The 20372-nt window shown below is 34.2% G+C and overlaps 1 protein-coding gene across 1 annotated transcript in view; it reads left to right on the top strand.

Moving 5' to 3' along the window:
* The window catches only part of LOC141334953 (netrin receptor DCC-like), a 154435-nt gene extending 144753 nt beyond the window's left edge, over window positions 1-9682 (top strand). The window contains exons 27-28 of the mRNA XM_073840174.1: window positions 7222-7364; window positions 9483-9682. Of these exons, the coding sequence (XP_073696275.1) occupies window positions 7222-7364; window positions 9483-9572 (233 nt within the window). The 3' untranslated portion in view covers window positions 9573-9682. The remainder of the gene's footprint in view (window positions 1-7221; window positions 7365-9482) is intronic.
* Window positions 9683-20372: the final 10690 nt, after the last annotated feature.

Genomic DNA, 20372 nt, shown 5'->3' with positions numbered 1-20372 from the left:
ACAGAGAAACAGGCCGTTCACTCAGACCTGACGGCCACTTCACCACCGGTTCAATGGGTTTTTTAAAGCTGTGTTGATGATGTGAGGGATTGTGTGGCAGACGCACCTGAAGCGCTTTAAACCATCCAGCCATTTCACACACCATAACACACACCATCCCCGACTGAGAGAGATGTGATTTGTCAGAATATAAAGACAAAGAGGAGCAGAAAGAGGGAGGAGTGTTGACTTATGGAGAAAATAGCTCACATTTCACCCCAAAACAAAAGAACACATAATGTGCATGAAGAATATGAGGCCAGTTTTTTTTTTTTTCTTTTTTTCACATTGACACATTTTCATGAGAATTAAACAAAAATAATTCCCATTTCAGGAGCTTAAATTCTAATTCCCATTTATGTTTCTCATTAGTACCATTATGTATAAATACTTTACCATTTGCATAATGCATTATTATTTTCAGGACAATTAACCCTCAAATTCTCATTATTTTATTGCAAAGGAAAATAATTCACTGGGCTATAAAAGTAGGCTTTATTTTCATCATGCAAAATGCATGACTGTAGATGTGATTTTAAAGAAAATGAGGCATAATTTAGGGTCAGTATTATTTTTTCACTTTATGACAATATTTTCATGACAATTAAACACAAATGATTCACGTTTTCGGATGTTTAAATAGCTTCTCATATATGTTTCTCATTAGATTCTGGTTGTTGTAGTACAGTGTTGTTTATTTAAATCAGAATGAAATGAGGGCAAATCAACATAAATGCTACCATTATGTATAAATACTTGATTATTTACATAATGCATCATTATTTTCATAACAATTAACCCTCAAATTCCCATTACTTCATTTGCAAAGGAAAATAATGCACTGGCTCTAAAAATAGGCTTTTATTGTTTCATACAATATGAAAAAAGCTATTGTTTTTCTTGTTTGGGGGTTTAAATAAGACCATAGACATGATTCTGAAGAAAATTAGGCATATTTTAGGGCCATTTTTGTTTTTTCACTTTATGACAACGTTGTTTATTTAAATCAGGATGAAGGGCAAATCAGTGTATATGCTACCATTTACTATAAATACTATACATACTATTTAAATAATGCATAATTTTCATGACAATTAACCCTCAAATTATGTTGCAATTCAAAACAAATCTTAAAAGAAAATCAATGCATTGGCTCTAAACATGTAGGCTTCATTTTCCATCATGCAAAAGAAAAAGAAAAAAAAAAGTCTTATTTTCTAACTGGTTTGAATTGGAATGTGACCCTTGATGTGGTTTTAAAGAAAATTAAGCTTATTCAAGAGCCAGTTATTAAATAGATTTTTTGTTTTTCCATGACAATTAAACACAAATGCTTCAGTTCTCACACTGCAAAAAAAAAATGTTTTCTTACTCAGTATTTTTGTCTTGTTTTAAGATGCATTTATAGACAAGTATAATCATTTAAGATATTAAGTCTGGTTTTCTAAAAAAAATAAAAAATAAAAAAAGCATGCTTTTTCTATTAGATTTTTAAAATATTTTGCAAAATATAATTTGCACAAATATCTTCCAGTGGGGTCAGAACACAATTTAATAACTTTTTTTTTTTTTTCCAGAAAACGAGATATCTTAAAAGTTTTACTTGTCAATAAATGCCTCTTGATTCAAGAATGTTTAGATATTTATACTAGAAAACAAGACAAAAATACTAAGTAAAAAAGTTTTTTTTTTTCCAGGGCATTCTCATCCATATTTCTTTCTCATTAGAATCTCATTGTTAGAGTACAATATTTAGTTTATGCGTAAATTGAATATAAAAAACTTTACTATTTAAATAATACATCATCATCCTCATTACTGTAATGCAAAGACAAATCATGCACTGGCTCTTAAAATAGCCTTCATTTTCTTCATGCAAAATGCAACAGAAGGCCTTGTTTCTTCTGGTTGGGTTTGAAATGCGACCCAGCCGTGTTTTGATGGTTTTTCAGCGATTCCTCAGTGAATTGTCCGATCTGTGTTTCAATCTGATGCGCGGCTCTCATCGTGACCTCATTCCCGCTGAACGAGGGTCTGTTTGGAGTAGAAGAAGGTTATGAATTGCTGTTGAAGAGATATTCTCTAGTCTAAAGCATCTCCTGAGGGCTGGTTTTTCATGTCTCTGTGAGAGTTTCAGGTTGAATGTCGTGGGCAGAGATGTGCTTCGGCTCTCGGCTGGCTCATCTGGATCTGTGGCTGAAGTTAATGAGCGCTAATCATCTCTGGACGAGCGACAAGAAAAGAAATGATAGCAATAATATCACTTACCACTCCAATGCACATCGAAAACTGGCCTAAAGTGGTTCAACAATCCACTAGACCAGCAAAACTAACTTTAAACTGTTGATCAGCTTGGATATGTGTCTAAATCAGTCTAAAGTTGAGTTGAAAAGTGATTAGTCCAAGCGTTCCTGAGCTGGCAGTAGCAGCAGCGGCACGTACACGACCCATAAATTGGTTTACAGTTGAGTGGAAATCCATATCAGAAAAGCATTGAGCAGTTAGCATGGTGCGAATGCTAACAAGCCCCTCCGGCGCTCTGGATCTCTCTGAGCGTGTTGTGCATGTGAATGTCTTTACTAATAATCTACACGTAATGGCGTTTTGTGATATTTGAGCTGCAATTTTTTTATTGTAGTGAGACTCTTGTCTTTTATGCAGCTTGTTTTCAGTGTAAGAGCAGCACTTGTTATTCTTAGTGTTATGCATCCTTAGGCTTATTTGTGCTTTTTCAGTATTATTACGTTTTATTTGTTTGTTTGTTTGTTTGTTTATTCATTTGGCTGTGTTAATGCAAACCAGTGCTATTTTAGTATCATTGAGATACTATAGTTTTTGTTAATCTTTTGAATTTGCTTTTTTATATTTTCTGCTTTCATGTTAATGTTTGTAATGTTGAGACAACTTAAAATAATTTGTTACACTGCTACCTTAAAATTTTAAGTTCAATCAACTTTAGTTGATTTTGAAATGTTATGTTGTACTAAGTGACAAAACAAAAAGTTTGGTTTGTTAAAGTTACTTGGCTGCCTTAAATTTACAATAAGTTGAATCAACGCAAATTTGAAAAATAATCTCTTGAATTTGATTTTATTTTAATATTTTCTGCTTTCATGTTATTGTTTCTACACTGTAAAATGACAATTTGTTGAGTCAACTTAAAATAATTTGTTACACTGCTACCTTAAAATTTTAAGTTCAATCAACTCAAATAAGTTTAGTCAACTTGAAATGTTAAGTTGTACTAAGTGACGAAGCAAAGTTTGCCTTGTTAAAGTTACCTGGCTGCCTTAAAATTTTAAGTTGACTCAACTTAAATATCTATCATTGAGATACTACTATAGTTTTTGTTAATCTTTTGAATTTGATTTTTTAAAGTATTTTCTGCTTTCATGTTAATGTTTGTACACTGTAAAAAGAAAACAATTTGTTGAGTCAACTTAAAATAATTTGTTACGCTGCTACCTTAAACTTTTAAGTTCAATCAACTTAAATAAGTTTAGTCATTTTGAAATGTTAAGTTGTACTAAGTGAGTAAAGTAAACTATAGCAATATGTCAAATGTCATTATTTAATTATATCATTATCATGTCACATCAGTGAAGCTGTTCTAATACATGTTGAACAAAACATTTACAATGTAATAAATATTCTGTTTATTAAAAAAAAAAAAAAAAAGTTGTACTAAGTGACAAAACAAAAATGAGATACCCAAAATACCCTCTGTAGAGCTTTTGACTAATATGTCAAAAAATATACAAATTAGTGCATATTTTCTTGAAAAAAATCTCTTATTTGCATATTTAAATTTTACATTTTAGAAAAAACATTTTGCAATTATCAGTGTAATCAATCAACTGGGTAAGGTGATAACTATTAGTTATTTATTTTTACCCTATTCACCTGCAGTCTTTCATCTTAAATGTGTCTACAGTTTGTATTCAATTTTAATCCAGTTTTAGTTAATTTACTAAATGAAAATTGGAAAGGTTTAACGTTGTAATATAATGACCCTGATGCAAATGACATACATTTTTTTTCTAAAACGTTTATATATATATATATATATATATATATATATATATATATATATATAAAAGTATTTCACCCTCATTTGCTTTCAGAAATCATTTTTACACTTTAGACTCAAGAAACCTTCAGGACATTGAAACTCAGTTAATACTCATTTTTGAGGGTTAAAATGCTGAAAATTAATTACAATTTGGTAGTTTTAATTAAGACTGATGTTGGTAATAAAAAAATAAATAAAATCTGAGTAATGTCAGTAAACACTCAGGAAAAACAGTCTTAAGTAGCATGGTTATATAGTAGTCAACATTCAAAGTGGATCAAAAAAGTTGTCCTAAGTTAAGAACGTATTCTTTTTGGTTTTAGGACAAATTTGATGAAAGGGTTTGATCCACTTTGAATGTTGACTACTGTATTTGTATAAAATACAACAATAGCCAACAATACATTCTATGGGTCAAAATTATGGATTTTTCTTTTATGCCAAAAATCATTAGACACATTCACAGAAAATACCTTTTTGCATTACAAAATAAGGTTGATACAACCTTCCAGCTGAACAACATGAAAGCACTTTATCTTGGTTTCATAGACCTCAATCGGAAACTGAGTTCTACTGGTTTAGATGAATTCTACAGTAACAATCAACTGTAATTCTGCTCTCTAATCACTGCTAATGATAAAGTAGAAGTGGTTTTAGAGTTTTATGACTCAAACTGTCCATTCCCAGAGCAGGTGCTGCTAATTTCTGCAGTTGAATTGCGTTGTTAATGCTGAGCGTAGGTCTCTCATCAAGATGGAGGAATGCGAGAGATTCTGGAAGCTTGTTATCGGCATCCATCAATGCAGTCCGTCGGTTCCCATGTCTTCAGAGAGAAAGCTCACGGATGAGCAGGAATGCTATCAGCCCATCCATCTGTCCCATCTCACCTCCTGCCAGACCATCTCCCTCTCTGCCAGAGCAGCTCTGGATGGAGATCTGGATTTTGGCTCCTTTAACTACATTCATTTTTCCACATGATTTTGTTGCATTCAGGTTCAGTGGGATTGGTGGTAGAAAAATAATGATAACAATTTGCAACTACCTTGTGTTCTGGATAGTTGCTCTGAAAATGTGCTGAAAATGTGGTCATCCTCAGGCTATCCAAGATGTAGGGTTTGTTTGTTCATCAGATTTGTAGAAATGGATCCATTGGTGGTGTTTAGGTTTCACTGGTGATTTTCAGTAGTTTTTTCACTATTATTAATAGTTTGTAAAACCTACTTGTTTTGAACTCATCCTAGACGGTTTGTCAGATTTTCAACAAAATTGGCTCAGATCATCTTCAGTCCATGCTGGCAAAAATTTATGGAATTCAAGTTGATTGGTCGAACCGCTCTCGAATAGCATGCAAACAAATTCTACAAACAACATACAAAAACAGATGTGAGGCTATATCTCCGTAACGGTTTGACACATTGGGACCAAACTTGGTGTGTGTTATAACAAGCATGACCTGAGGCTACCTGCACAGTTTCAGCACAGTGCCACCTAGTGGTCAGGAGAAATGGAAAAAAAAATTTTTGCTAATAAATTTGGTGTGTAAAGTTGGAGAAGAAAATGAAATGGTAGTTTTTCAACATATTCTAATAGTCTTGAACCAGAATTCTCACAGTTCGTACTGAGCTAGACAAGATGAGTATTTGATGTAAAAAAGTTTATAAATTGTCAGTTTTTTTAGAAAATCATTTTGCTAGATAAGACCCTTCTGTCTCGGCTGGAATCGTTTAGAGTCCTTTGAAGCTGCATTTTGGAAGTTAAAACTCACGGGCACCATAGAAATCCACTATATGGAGAGAAATCCTGAAATGTTTTCCTCAAAAAGCAATTTCTTTACAACTGAAGAAAGAAAAACATAAATTATCTGTAAATTCTTGTTCTGGAAGTGAACTTTAATGCAATGTAATGAGTTGTTGATGTTTTCTATGTGTTTCTCAACAATTTAAGATATACTATGTGGAACTGTTGCCTTTTAAATAATTTCCATTTAAAGACTAAATGGATGTAAGGCTATATGTCAATTTGACACATTGGGACCAAACTTGGTGTGTGTTATAACAAGCATGACCTGAGGCTACCTGCACAGTTTCAGTGCAGCACCATCTAGTAGTCAGTTGTTGTGAAAAAATTGCTCTTTTTTGCCAATAACTTTTGAATGCTTTGGCCAAAAATCAAATCTCTTTAGATTTGGTGGATTTTCCCATGTCAGACATTTGGGGTCTGAAGTTGGAGAAGAAAATGAGATGGGAGTTACCCTAACTGTCTTGAACCAGAATACAGAGTTGACGCAGAGCTAGACAAAATGAGGTTAAAAAGTATATAAATTTTTTTTTTTTTTTTTTTAAATAACCAATCGTTACGCTAGATAAGACCCTTTTTCCTCATCGAGGATCATTTAGAGCCCTTTGAAGCTGCATTTAAACAGCATTTTCTAAGTTCAAACTCATGGGCACCATAGAAGTCCACTATTTGGAGAGAATTGTTTTTCTCAAAAAACATAATTCAATTCAATTCAATTCAAACTTATTTGTATAGCGCTTTTCACAATACAAATCGTTGCAAAGCAGCTGTACAAAAAAATGTAGGCTGCTACAATATATTTAGTAGCTTATTAGTGGTGACTACTGTATGTTAAGTCGATGTACATATGGTATAAATATTAAAAACAGTAATGGTGTAATCAAAAACAGATGATGAACACTAATAGTAGTGATTATGTGTTGCAATCAAACTTGTAGAAAAATTGTGTAGTGCTGTATGTTGTTTCAAGGCTGGCATCATCAGAGGTCCTCTGAGGGGTTGGCATCATCTCTTCTTGGGTATTCTGAATCCAGACTGAATCTTGTGTAATTCCTAGTTACCATGGGATGTTCATCCTGTGGCAGACACAGAGAAACAAATAGAGAAATAATTAGCGTAGCTGCTGTTCCAAACAAAGAAAAAATTATGTGTTTTGCCCAAGCTGAAGAATGTTGACGTGCATTTGATCAGATGTAACTGAAGTACAAGGTCTAAATAATGTCTGTAAATTCTTGTTCTGGAAGTGAACTTCTCCGTTAATGCAATGAAATGAGTTGTGTGTTGATGTTTTCTGTGTGTTTCTCTGCTCACAGGTGGAAGTTTACCCAAACCGCAGGTGAAGACCGCCTCGTTGGGTCAGGCCGGGAAGGCCCGCTCTCCATTACTACCTGTTTCGGTGCCGACCGCTCCCGAGACGGCTGAAGACGGACAGAAACAGCCTGACGACCCAGCCAGCGTGAGTCACCGCACCTACAGCACAGATACTAAATCTCATCAGATATCTGAACACATGCTTCAGTCTCTTCAGAGCACTTTGGACTCAGCGGGGAGTCTCTTTAAATCTCCGCCTTAAGCCGAATACTTAATAACCGACGAGAACCGTTTCCATGAAAACCTCAAGCAACAATTTGGCTCATTTTCCTTCTCTGAAAAGAGTGATTGATGCATCTGTGAATCGAAAACCAATCCTACTTCTGCTTTATCAGTCTTAGTCTTTCATTTTTTGGGAAGATCTCGTCTTGATTGTAAATCATTGAAGAGGCAGATGAGGGAACGGACAATGTTCAACTATTGATGTCACAATAACAAGAGAAAGTGGGAAAGTTTGTGTTGGAGATTTGATTTCGGCCTCAGACGACTCGGCTTTTCTAGTTTATGAGCGAGACGGAAAGGTCAGGAGAATCTGTCCATCCAACACATATCTGTATAATTGGAGTGGCCTTTTCCGTCAGAGATGAAGCAAATAAACAAACTGACGCTGATCAGACACTTCGGCGTGGCTCGAGGGAGAGAGCTTACTGTTAATGCCGTGCTAGATTTATTTTATGCAAGAGATACCCTAGTAAAATCGAGCAGCTTATTGATATAAAAATTGTTCTTGTGCACAATGCACATTTCTTAAGGGGATACACTGCATGCAAAAACGCTGTTTTTCATGCACCTGTCAAGTTTGAGATTTTGGGCTTTTTGGTTTTTCATAGTGTTTTTTTTTTTAGACTAGTGGAAAGAAAACATCCAACAGACACTGTTTTTTTTTAGCACTTTATCTATTTGTGTCAATAGATTTCAATTACAATACATATTTTTAACAGCCAAGAGTTTTTTCTCCTACACTGAGATATGAAACTCAACTTCAGTAGCTCTTACTGACACCAAACTTTACATTTTTACTCCTGTCTATATCCTTAAGGTTTCCACTACTTGAAGTAAAGCACACTTAAACTGTAAAAAATATCTAAACTATATAGACATATGGAAAAAAGACAGATACACAGGAAAATATTAAAACTTTATCTAAAACTAAGATGTAAATGAATAAATAAAGTTAAATAAAAAAATAAAATAAAATAAAATGAATAAATAAAATAAATCATTTTAAAAAGGTTACACAATTCGTGGTAGTGTTATTTTCACATGATTGCTAAATCACAAATAATCATCTTAATTTTTATTTAGGTTTTAGAAAATGTATTGCTTTTGTTGTCATTTTAATCAGTTTTTTTTTTTTTTAATTGTCTATTTAGTTGATTTTTTATAACCCTCATTAATTATTCTTTAATGTCGGTTGATGGTCAAAATGCAGATAAAATAAAATACAGTAAGTGTTTTATTTGATTTTCTTTATCATAACATTTTTCATTATATACAATATTTTTTATGATATAAAATTATTTAAACATTGCATTTTCATGATTTAAATAAATTGTTTAGCTTTTCAGCAACTCGCAAACCCTTATGGAAGTTCGCCAAAAAAAACATTAAAACTTTTTTTGCTACTTGAAATGCACTTTAACTGAAATAAAATGTCAACATAGTATTAAAAATAAAACTAAACCATATAGACCTATTTAAAAAAAAAAGACACAAACTCATTAACCCATTTAACCCAAAATGTTAAACATGTAACATTTAAAAAATAATTTTACAAAATAACAGTATCAATGACACTAAAACAACACTAGAATGAGTTGACGTTGATTTTAAAGAAATTTTGTAAGTCTTACAACAGCAGTTCAGACAGTAGTTGCACGTGAGTTTGTGTTGCATGTGTCTAAAATCAGATACTATTGTGTCAGAGCATTTAAAGCAAACAATCTTTTCCTGCCGTTGACAACAGATCCACTAACAAACGCTCGATTGATGCTTTGAGGGCCGTCGGTGACAGTGAGTGTTTGATACGGCCGTCTGATGTTATAGATGAAGCTCAAAGCACTAAGAGCATCAATAACAGCACTGGAATATCCATGCAATATCCTCACTAATTGTTTGCATGGATCTGAAGGTCAGGCGTTCCCAATATCGCAGTGACCTTTCCCAAACTGTGTTAAAAGTTTCCTAATGTTGTGATCCGCAGGTGTACGAGCAGGACGATCTGAGCGAGCAGATGGCCAGTCTGGAAGGTCTGATGAAGCAGCTCAACGCCATCACGGGTTCGGCTTTTTAACACAGACGCATACGGACGCAGAGGAGCCCACGCCTGGAAGCAGGAAGCGCAGACTCTTCGCCGTTCACCTGAACTCCTCAAACGGGATTACAAAAGGGAAATGACTCCGAACCGAAGCGCTGGAGAAGAAGCGTCTCTTTTCTAACGCTGTCTGAGATTTTATACCGGTTTATGTACACGGCCGCGCGACTCCATCCCGCCGAACGCAGATCCGTCCAGGATTACGATGTGCATCTACTAATGGAAACCTTTCCGATGGGATTATTAGCGATTCATCTCAAACCCAGACTGATCGGAGTTGCCAAAATGCAAACGTTTCATTGACATCTTGCCAATCTATTGCTGCCAAAATCCCTTAAATACACTTTACTGGGGAACTGTATATTCCTACGAGAAAGAGGTCGGATGAAAACGGACATGCCGTCGGCGTGGAGGAGAAAATCGGATCGTTTTGCTCTCGCGGCACTCATTTTCTTGCAGATTCATTTTGTCTTGTTTGTGGCCACGTCTCTATTGCTTTATTATTTTACAGCAGTGAAACTGTAAACCGCTGCGGTGCGCTCTTCGTTTCACATTGTGTGTTTCATCTCCATCCAGAGATTAAAAAAACCCATGTGTGCTGCCAAAAATAATGCTCTTCCTCAGTATTTTGACCTTGTTTTCCAGGAAAAATGTCTAAATATTTTTAAATCAAGATGCATTTACTTGAGAAGCAAAATACCAGATAACAGGTCTTATTTTCTGAAAAAGGTACAAAAATGAAGTATGTTTAAAACAAAAAAAGAAATCAGGAATAAATACTCTAAATGAAGGTTTTTTTATGCATAAATTCACTTAGTGTTTAAATATCTTTCTAAAAATATTCATTTTGTTTCTCTAAGAAATATATATTTAAAATATACAAAAAAAGCCAAGAAATATATTTCCTAAAATGTTTCAAAGTATATTGCCAATATATTTTTGGACCATTTTTTATATATTTAAAAAAAAAAATATATATATATATATATATATTTTTTTTTTTTTTTTAATTATTATTTTGTCCTTCGTATATTTCCAGATACATTCACATTTCACATTTTCTGGAAAATGTATACAAATGAAGTAAATTTTTGTTTAAAACAAAAAAGAAGTTAACTTGTTTTCCCTTTAAATGAAGTTTATTTTTCTTGACTCGTTGGTTGTTTTTTGTTTTCTTATTTAAAGCATAAATTCACTCAATTTTTATGTATCTTTCTAAACATTAAGTTTTCATTTTGTTTCTCTAAGAAATATATTTCCTAAAATGTTTTTTGCCAATATATATTTAAGCCATTTTTGTATATTTTTGAAAATATATTTTAAATATAATTTTTGAAAGCATTTCAAAAAATATTTTGCCCTGTTTTTTTGTCACCTATAACACGTGAACATATAACGCATCTAAAAAAAAATGTTTTAATTCAGACTACTGTTTCCAAAAAAAAATTTTTGCTTAAAACATCAAAAATATCTGCCAATAGGGCAAAAAAAAAAAAAATCTTGTTTAGTCTTTGAATTAAGATTATTTTTCTTGCCCCATTGGCAGATATTTTAGCTCATTTTAAGCAAAACACAATTTGGATCATTTTTATTTTTAGAAAACAAGACTTAATATCTTAAATGATTTTAATTGTCAAGTAAATGCATCTTGATTCAAGAATGTTTAGATATTTCTACTAGAAAACAAGACAAAAATACTAAGTAAGAAAATAATTTTTTGCATTGCATAGAGTTCAACTGCTTTTCCGTTCACGTTATGCATTTTGTTAAGCGCAAAAGAGACTTTTTATGTGCCTATATATATTTTTGTTCACTTTATTTGCTGTGCTGTGAGACAAAACAAGTCTCCGGAGGATGAAGCGCGTCCCTATATTTGATATTTTGCTGGTAGCGTACAGATCCTGTAGCTGTTTTTTTACTGTACAGATGCACCGAGCGACTGATGGACTGATCGCTGTGGCGTCACGGACTCGGGTTTCTACGATATATTTAATATATGATTTAGATCGTTCCTTTCACGGTAATTTATGAAGACGATGTGATGAATTCTAGAGCGTTTATTTAGCCCATTAGGAGAGTAAAGAAGGAGGAATTCTGGGACGGATTTTCACTGTGTTTTTGAAAAAAGATATTTGGCTTCAGCATCGTCAGCATCTTCGGCTGTCTGGTGTTTTCTGTGTTTTCTTCGTTCGTTAAATGTGATCGACAACATTCCTTCCGACGTTTGGATTCTCCCATGAAGTTCCGTCTCAAACCCAGCAGCATTTTTTATTTCCGAAGCATAAAGTTTGTGTCGATATGCAGTCGATCTCATTTCCTCTCAGTCTGTTCATCTTTCTCACAGTTCCTGCTTTAACGGAAGAGTTCACATGAAAATAATGTTGTTTCAAACCATGAATAACTAAAGGAGAGTCTTGCAGGAGAACATGACTGTTAAACTCAAAAAAACGGACCATAAAGCATAAAGTCTAATTAACTGTGGAAGCCTGTTTCCGCCACAGGATAAAAAAAATTAAGTAATTGTCACTTTGTAATCTCACAATTCTCACTTTTTTCTCACAGTGCTCAATATTGCAAGATATAAAGTCAAAAATTGTAACAAACTTGCAGGTAGAAAGTCAGAATTGTCTAATAAAAAGTTGCAGTTTTTAATGTTTAATGTTTTTAAAAAATCTGAGTTTATAAATTGCAATTCTGCCTTTTATTCTGTTTTTTTTTTTTTTTTTTTTTTTCGGAATTGCATGTTTCCAATTCCCACAATTCTGACTTCTTTGTAACATTTCTCCAAATTGCGAGATATAAACTGTAAATTGTAACAAACTCGCAATTGTTGGGAGAAAGTCAGAATTGTCTGATAAAAAGTCGCAGTTTTTTGTTTTATTCTTTGATGCAAAAAAAACTGAATTGTAAGAAAAAAGGAAGAATTGTGAGAAATAAACTCGGAATTGCAAAAAAAAGTTAATAACTCTAAATTTCTAATTTCCAATTCTGCCTTTTTCTCAAAATTTCAAGTTCATATATTTTGATTTATTTATTTATTTATTTATTTTAAGAATTGCATGTTTGCAATTCCCACAGTTGTGTCTTCTTTGTTACATTTCTCAATATTGTGAGATATTAACTCAAAAATTCTAACAAACTCGCAATTGTAGGGAGAAAATCAGAATTGTCTGATAAAAAGTCACAGTTTTTTATGTTTTATTCTGAATTGTAAGAAAAAAGTAAGAATTGTGAGATATAAACTCGGAATTGCAAGAAAAAAATTCATAACACTAAATTTATAACTCGCAATTCTGCCTTTTTTCTCAAAATTTCAAGTTCATATATTTTGATTTATTTATTTATTTTCAGAATTGCATGTTTGCAATTCTCACAATTCTGACTTTTTTGTTACATTTATCAATATTGTAAGATATAAACTCAAAAATTGTAACAAACTTGCAATTGTAGGGAAAAAGTCAGAATTGTAAGATAAAAAAATCAATTTTTTATGTTTTATTTTGTGATGCAAAAAAAACTTAATTGTAAGAGAAAAATTGTGAGATGTAAATTTGAAATAGCAAGAAAGAGTCTATAACTCACAATTTTGCATTTATTTTCTCAAAATTGCAAGTTCTATTTTTTTTTCAGAATTGCATGTTTTCAATTCTCACAATTTTGACTTTTTTGTTAGAATTCTAAGTTTGCAAGAAAATAGTCTGAACTGTGAAATATAAAGTTGCAATTTTCCTTGTTTTAATTACAGTTCATTTCCAGATGAATACAGCACACAATGTATTAGTTTTTATTGACATTGACATTGACAGGATGTAGAATTGAGCATTGTTTGTGCCGTACAGGTTTGAACAACCTTGATTTTCCAGTGAACTCTTCCTGTAATTGTGCAGTGCCGGGGCTGATGGGATTGATTCCTGATCAGCTGATGGTTGATGTGTCTCAGAATCACCTTCATGCAGTGACTAATTAGTCGTGTTCATTCTAGAATCAGAAGGCCAGCGTTGAGGAGCATGAGCAGCGTGTTAGAGGAGGAATCATTCTTATGTGTGTTTTACTTCATCTTAAATTGTCCAATGTTAGCGTCGTTAACCAAATTAGAGTAGTGATTGAGATCTGAGATGCGGGGAGCCGCTGACGAGTCGAACCCTCCGGCTGTTTCTACCATGACGTTGTATACAATTACTGGTTTTGTAATGCACTGTAGAACAGTCCAATGTTCCTTTTTATATAGAAATGTTATTTGAATGGTGCATTCTTTTTGTTTGATAAATAAAGCCTTTGATAATAAACAGCGTCTGTTCGATTCTGTTTACACAACCTCAGCATGTAGTCAGGTAATTTATTCACAAACAGGACTGAAGGGTTTGAGTGAAACCTGATTGACCACAGAGATGTGCACAGATTTAAAAAAAGATATGATGGAATGCTAGTTAGTTATTTGGCTATCTATCTATCTATCTATCTATCTATCTATCTATCTATCTATCTATCTATCTATCTATCTATCTATCTGTCATTAGTTAGTTAGCTAGCTAGTTGGTTGATTAGTTATATCTATCTATGTATCATCTATATGTCATTATTTAGTTAGCTAGCTAGTTAGCTAGTTGGTTGGTTAGTTCTCTGAATCTGTCTGTCTGTCTGTCTGTCTGTCTGTCTGTCTGTCTGTCTGTCTGTCTGTCTGTCTGTCTGTCTGTCTGTCTGTCTGTCTGTCTGTCTGTCTGTCTGACTGACTGTCTGTCTGTCATTAGTTAGCTGGTTAGTTGGTTGATTAGTTATATCTATCTATGTATCATCTATATGTCATTATTTAGTTAGCTAGCTAGTTAGCTAGTTGGTTGGTTAGTTCTCTGAATCTGTCTGTCTGTCTGTCTGTCTGTCTGTCTGTCTGTCTGTCTGTCTGTCTGTCTGTCTGTCTGTCTGTCTGTCTGTCTGTCTGTCTGTCTGACTGACTGTCTGTCTGTCATTAGTTAGCTGGTTAGTTGGTTAGTTCTATCTTTCTGTCTGTCTATCTGTTAGTTAGCTGGTTGGTTAGTTATATCTATCTATGTATCATCTATCTGTCATTATTTAGTTAGTTAGCTAGCTAGCTAGTTAGTTAGCTAGTTGGTTGGTTAGTTCTCTGAATCTATCTGTCTGTCTGTCTGTCTGTCTGTCTGTCTGTCTGTCTGTCTGTCTGTCTGTCTGTCTGTCTGTCTGTCTGTCTGTCTGTCTGTCTGTCTGTCTGTCTGACTGACTGACTGACTGTCTGTCTGTCATTAGTTAGCTGGTTAGTTGGTTAGTTCTATCTTTCTGTCTGTCTATCTGTTAGTTAGCTGCTTGGTTAGTTCTGTCTATCTGTCATTCTGTCATTAGCTAGTTGGTTGGTTAGTTCTATGAATATATCTAGATAGCTATCTATGTCTATCTATCATCTGTCTATCTGTCATTAGCTAGTCAGTTAGCTAGTTGGTTGGTTAGTTCTATGAATATATCAATCTAGATAGCTATCTTGGTACCTATCTGTCTTTAGTTAGTCACTTAGTTTGCTTGTTGTTTACTTAGTTCCATCTGTCTGTCATTAGTTAGCTGGTTAGTTGGTTAGTTCTATCTTTCTGTCTGTCTATCTTTTAGTTAGCTGGTTGGTTAGTTCTATCTTTCTGTCTGTCTATCTGTTAGTTAGCTGGTTGGTTAGTTCTGTCTATCTGTCAGTCTGTCATTAGCTAGTTGGTTGGTTAGTTCTATGAATATATCTAGATAGCTATCTATGTCTATCTATCATCTGTCTATCTGTCATTAGCTAGTCAGTTAGCTAGTTGGTTGGTTAGTTCTATGAATATATCAATCTAGATAGCTATCTTGGTACCTATCTGTCTTTAGTTAGTCACTTAGTTTGCTTGTTGTTTACTTAGTTCCATCTGTCTGTCATTAGTTAGCTGGTTAGTTGGTTAGTTCTATCTTTCTGTCTGTCTATCTGTTAGTTAGCTGGTTGGTTAGTTCTATCTATCTATGTATCATCTATCTGTCATTATTTAGTTAGTTAGCTAGCTAGTTAGTTAGCTAGTTGGTTGGTTAGTTCTCTGAATCTGTCTGTCTGTCTGTCTGTCTGTCTGTCTGTCTGTCTGTCTGTCTGTCTGTCATTAGTTAGCTGGTTAGTTGGTTAGTTCTATCTTTCTGTCTGTCTATCTGTTAGTTAGCTGCTTGGTTAGTTCTGTCTATCTGTCATTCTGTCATTAGCTAGTTGGTTGGTTAGTTCTATGAATACATCTAGATAGCTATCTATGTCTATCTATCATCTGTCTATCTGTCATTAGCTAGTCAGTTAGCTAGTTGGTTGGTTAGTTCTATGAATATATCAATCTAGATAGCTATCTTGGTACCTATCTGTCTTTACTTAGTCACTTAGTTTGCTTGTTGTTTACTTAGTTCCATCTGTCTGTCATTAGTTAGCTGGTTAGTTGGTTAGTTCTATCTTTCTGTCTGTCTGTATATCTGTTAGTTAGCTGGCTGGTTAATTCTATCTATCTGTCACTCTGTCATTAGCTAGTTGGTTGGTTAGTTCTATGAATATATCAGTCTAGATAGCTATCTTGGTATCTATCTGTCTTTAGTTAGTCACTTAGTTTGCTTGTTGTTTACTTAGTTCCATCTGTCTGTCATTAGTTAGCTAGTTAGTTAGCTGGTTGGTTCTATCTATCTGACATTAATTAGTTAACTAGTTGGTTGGTTAGTTCTGTCTGTCGTTAGTTAGCTAGTTGGTTGGATAGTTATATCTATCTGTCATTAGTTAGCTAGCTAGTTTGTTGGTTGGTTGGTTGGTTAGTTATATCTATCTATGTATCATCTATCTGTCTGTCATTAGTTAGTTACTTAGCTAGCTAGCTAGTTAGCTAGTTGGTTGGTTAGTTCTCTGAATCTATCTATCTATCAGCTAGCTAGCTAGCTAGCTATCTTGGTATCTGTCTGTCTTTAGTTAGCAAGTTAGTTGGTTAGTTCTATTTATCATATATTTATGTTTCTATCTATGTATCTGTCTGTCATTAGTTAATTAAGTAGTTAGTTCGCTGGTTGGTTGGTTAGTTCTGTCATCTAACTGACTATCTGTCATTAGTTAGCTAGTTAGTTGGTTGGTTGGTTGGTTAGTTCTATCCATCCTCTATTCGTCTCTATCTATCTAGCTAGCTAGCTAGCTAGTTTGCTTGTTGGTTAGTTAGTTAGTTCTATCTATCTATCTATCAATCATATTTGTGTCTGTCTGTCTGTCTGTCTGTCTGTCTGTCTGTCTGTCTGTCTGTCTGTCTGTCTGTCTGTCTGTCTGTCTGTCTGTCTGTCTGTCTGTCTGTGTCATTAGTTAGTTAACTAGTTAGTTTGCTGGCTGGTTGGTTGGTTGGTTGGTTGGTTGGTTGGTTGGTTGGTTGGTTGGTTGGTTGGTTGGTTGATTCTATCTATCATCTATCTGACTATCTGTCATGAGTTACCTAGTTAGTTAGTTAGCTAGTTGGTTGGTTGGTTAGTTCTATCTATCCTCTATTCGTCTCTATCTATCTATCTATCTATCTATCTATCTATCTATCTATCTATATCTATCTGTCATTAGTTGGCTAGTTAGTTAGCTAGTTGGTTGGTTGGTTAGTTCTATCTATCCTCTATTCGTCTCTATCTATCTATCTATCTGTCATTAGTTAGCTAGTTAGTTAGCTAGTTGGTTGGTTGGTTGGTTAGTTCTATCTATTCTCTATTCGTCTCTATCTATCTATCTGTCTATCTGTATGTCTGCCTGTCTCGTTAATTAATTATTTAGTTAGTTAGTTCTCTGAATCTATCTATCTATCTATCTAGCTAGCTAGCTAGCTAGCTAGCTTGCTTGTTGGTTAGTTAGTTCTATCTATCTATCTATCAATCATATTTGTATCTATCTGTCTGTCTGTCTATCTGTGTATCTGTCTGTCTGTGTCATTAGTTAACTAGTTAGTTCGCTGGTTGGTTGGTTGGTTGGTTGGTTGGTTGGTTCTATCTATCATCTATCTGACTATCTGTCATTAGTTAGTTAGTTGGTTGGTTGGTTGGTTGGTTGGTTGGTTGGTTGGTTGGTTGGTTGGTTGGTTGGTTAGTTCTATCTATCATCTATCTGTCATTAGTTAACTAGTTAGTTGGTTGGTTAGTTCTATCTATCATCTTTTTGTCTGTCTGTCATTAGTTAACTAGTTAGTTGGTTGGTTAGTTCTATCTATCATCTTTTTGTCTGTCATTAGTTAGCTAGTTGGTGGTTAGTTCCATCTATCATCTGTGTATCTATCTGTCTACCTGTCTGTCATTAGTTAGTTGGCTAGTTTGTTAGCTGGTTGATTAGTTATTTCTTTCTGTCTGTCTGTCTGTCTGTCTGTCTGTCTGTCTGTCTGTCTGTCTGTCTGTCTGTCTGTCTGTCTGTCTGTCTGTCTATCTATTTATCTATCTGTCTGTCATTAGTTAGTTAACTAGTTAGTTTGCTCTTTCTTTTTTTCTACCTATATTTCTGTCTGTCATTAGTTAGTTAGATCTGCTTCTGCTTATTCAAAATAAGATGGTATGTGAGACTAAATAGAGAACAACTCTTTAAAAAGTCCTTGAGTTTTTATTTCCACATAAAACTGAAGAACATCCTTTAACTGTGTTTTTTGATGAGAGTTTCTCTGAAGTGCTTATTATGAGGGCTTTTAATGCATTCAATTTGTCTGCTTCAAAGGTGTCCGGGTTGGTTTGGAGTGTTCCAGTATCAAACCGCTCAGAACTGAAGTGAATCCAGCAAACCCTCGGCGATGATCGCAGTCTCATGTACAGTCAGTAGATCTGCCAGCGCAATAACCGTGTGAATCTGGACGCATCAAACACGTTTCTAATAATACTGCGTTAAGAGACGAGTCCTGTGTCAGCTCCAGAATAACCCGCAGTGCTCACAGCACACAGCAGATGTCCCATAAATGCCTGTGATTAATGGAGGCCATGTGTGACATATGCTTCAACAGATGCTTCACATGACAGGAGAAGACTTACCGGTGTAAAACACTGTGACCATCAGACACCCCGTCCCTCAGGAACACAACGCCTCGGTTTCACAACCAGGTGAGCGAGATATTACATACGGATATCAACACCGCAGGTGAAACCATTGAGATTTGGGTCTATTTTGCTTCAATAACAAGTCTTTTCTTTCAGACTAGTGTAAAGAAAACATCCAAAATGCACATTTTGTGTTTATTTTATTGCACTTATTCAATTCAAATCTCTATCTCTAAAGAGTTTTTCCTCTTACACTACAAACCCCAAACTTTAGTTTTATTCCTTTCTAGATTCTGAAAGTTTCATCATATTTCATTCACACTGATTTATACAACACTTTACTCCTAAAAACATGCTAAAAATGTGTTTGTTTTCTGTCTGTAGACAGTATTTTTAGTATTTTAATGGAGTGATAAAAAGAAAAATCCAAAATCCCCTCTGGAAAAACTCTAATATGTCAATGAAATCAAACTAAAACTTTGAATCTGACTTTCCAGTGTTGTAAAATTGTATACAAATGAGTGAACATTTATTTAGATAATGCATGATTTGCATATGTAAACATAATTTACTAAACTTATCTTAATAAGCTGTAATAAATCAACCAAGGACGTATGGTGATTTCTCTTAGTTAAAATATTAAATTTGACCTGATTCACCTGAGGTGTCTTGCATTAAGTGAAGCATTTAATTAGATTTAAGTAGTTTTTGGTGTTGACACATTTATATATAAAATCAACATCCCTGTTGACCTGAATAATTATATGTTTTTTCTGTTTCTCTTGAAGTTGTGAAATGCATTAAGGTTTATGATGAATCTGACCCGGAGTCAGCAGGCGACAAATCAGGTCTGTGAAGATTTCATTTCAACACTTTCACACTGAAAACTATTATTTGACATGTTTGCTTCCATATATTTTTTACATGCTTTGCTTCCACATATCAGTTTCCACTCCAGTCTCAACAGCACTGCTGAAAGAAAAGCTGAAAACCTGTTTAAGATCTCAGTCTCGTGAACTCCTGCTGGTTTCTTCTTAGAGCAGAGCATCTCTTTTTTCGCTGAGCTTTTGGATGCAGCTGTTTTCTGATCCTCTCGGTTGAAAGTGAATCTTTGTCAGTCTCTCACGCTTCAGTGACAGCTCTGCTAATTTACTGGCAACAAAAGGCACGGTGCAGCAGCAGTGGGCGACGGCGGCGTGTGTTTGTGTGGCTGATGTGTATCAGGTTTGTGTGTGACGCACCTGAACAAAGCACTGCTGCTCCAGCATCCATATTAAAGACAGAATCATCGGTGAAACTCCTATGATTCGCTATAATACCTGTAAGAGCCACTGAGGAGCGAGTCATGATATCAGTCATCTGAACAGTAGCGCAGACGCAATAATAAATGAGTGAAAAAGACTTTTGTGACAAAGAAATTAATGTTCTGAATGTGAATGTGTTACATTGCGTTACTTGTTACATTTTTTCTGATTAAAAAATTTAATTTTAAATGCGGCATCAGATTACTGTCTGGGATTCGTCAAAAAATATACAAATGCGGCATTATTTAATGAAATATGCACTAATTTGCATACATTTCTAGCACAAAAATCTAAAAACTGGATAAAATTCAAGTTTTTTGACATATTAGAGTCCAATGATTTTTTACAGAGGGAATTTTTTTGGTATCTCATTTAAAAAAATACTTAGAACACACAGAAAACGATATATATATATATATATATATATATATATATATATATATATATATATATATATATATAT

Source organism: Garra rufa, chromosome 5 (genome assembly GCF_049309525.1).
Source record: "Garra rufa chromosome 5, GarRuf1.0, whole genome shotgun sequence".
In the NCBI taxonomy this organism is placed as follows: domain Eukaryota; kingdom Metazoa; phylum Chordata; class Actinopteri; order Cypriniformes; family Cyprinidae; genus Garra; species Garra rufa.
Note: the sequence above shows the minus strand (reverse complement) of the source record. Positions and strands in the feature narration are given on the sequence as shown.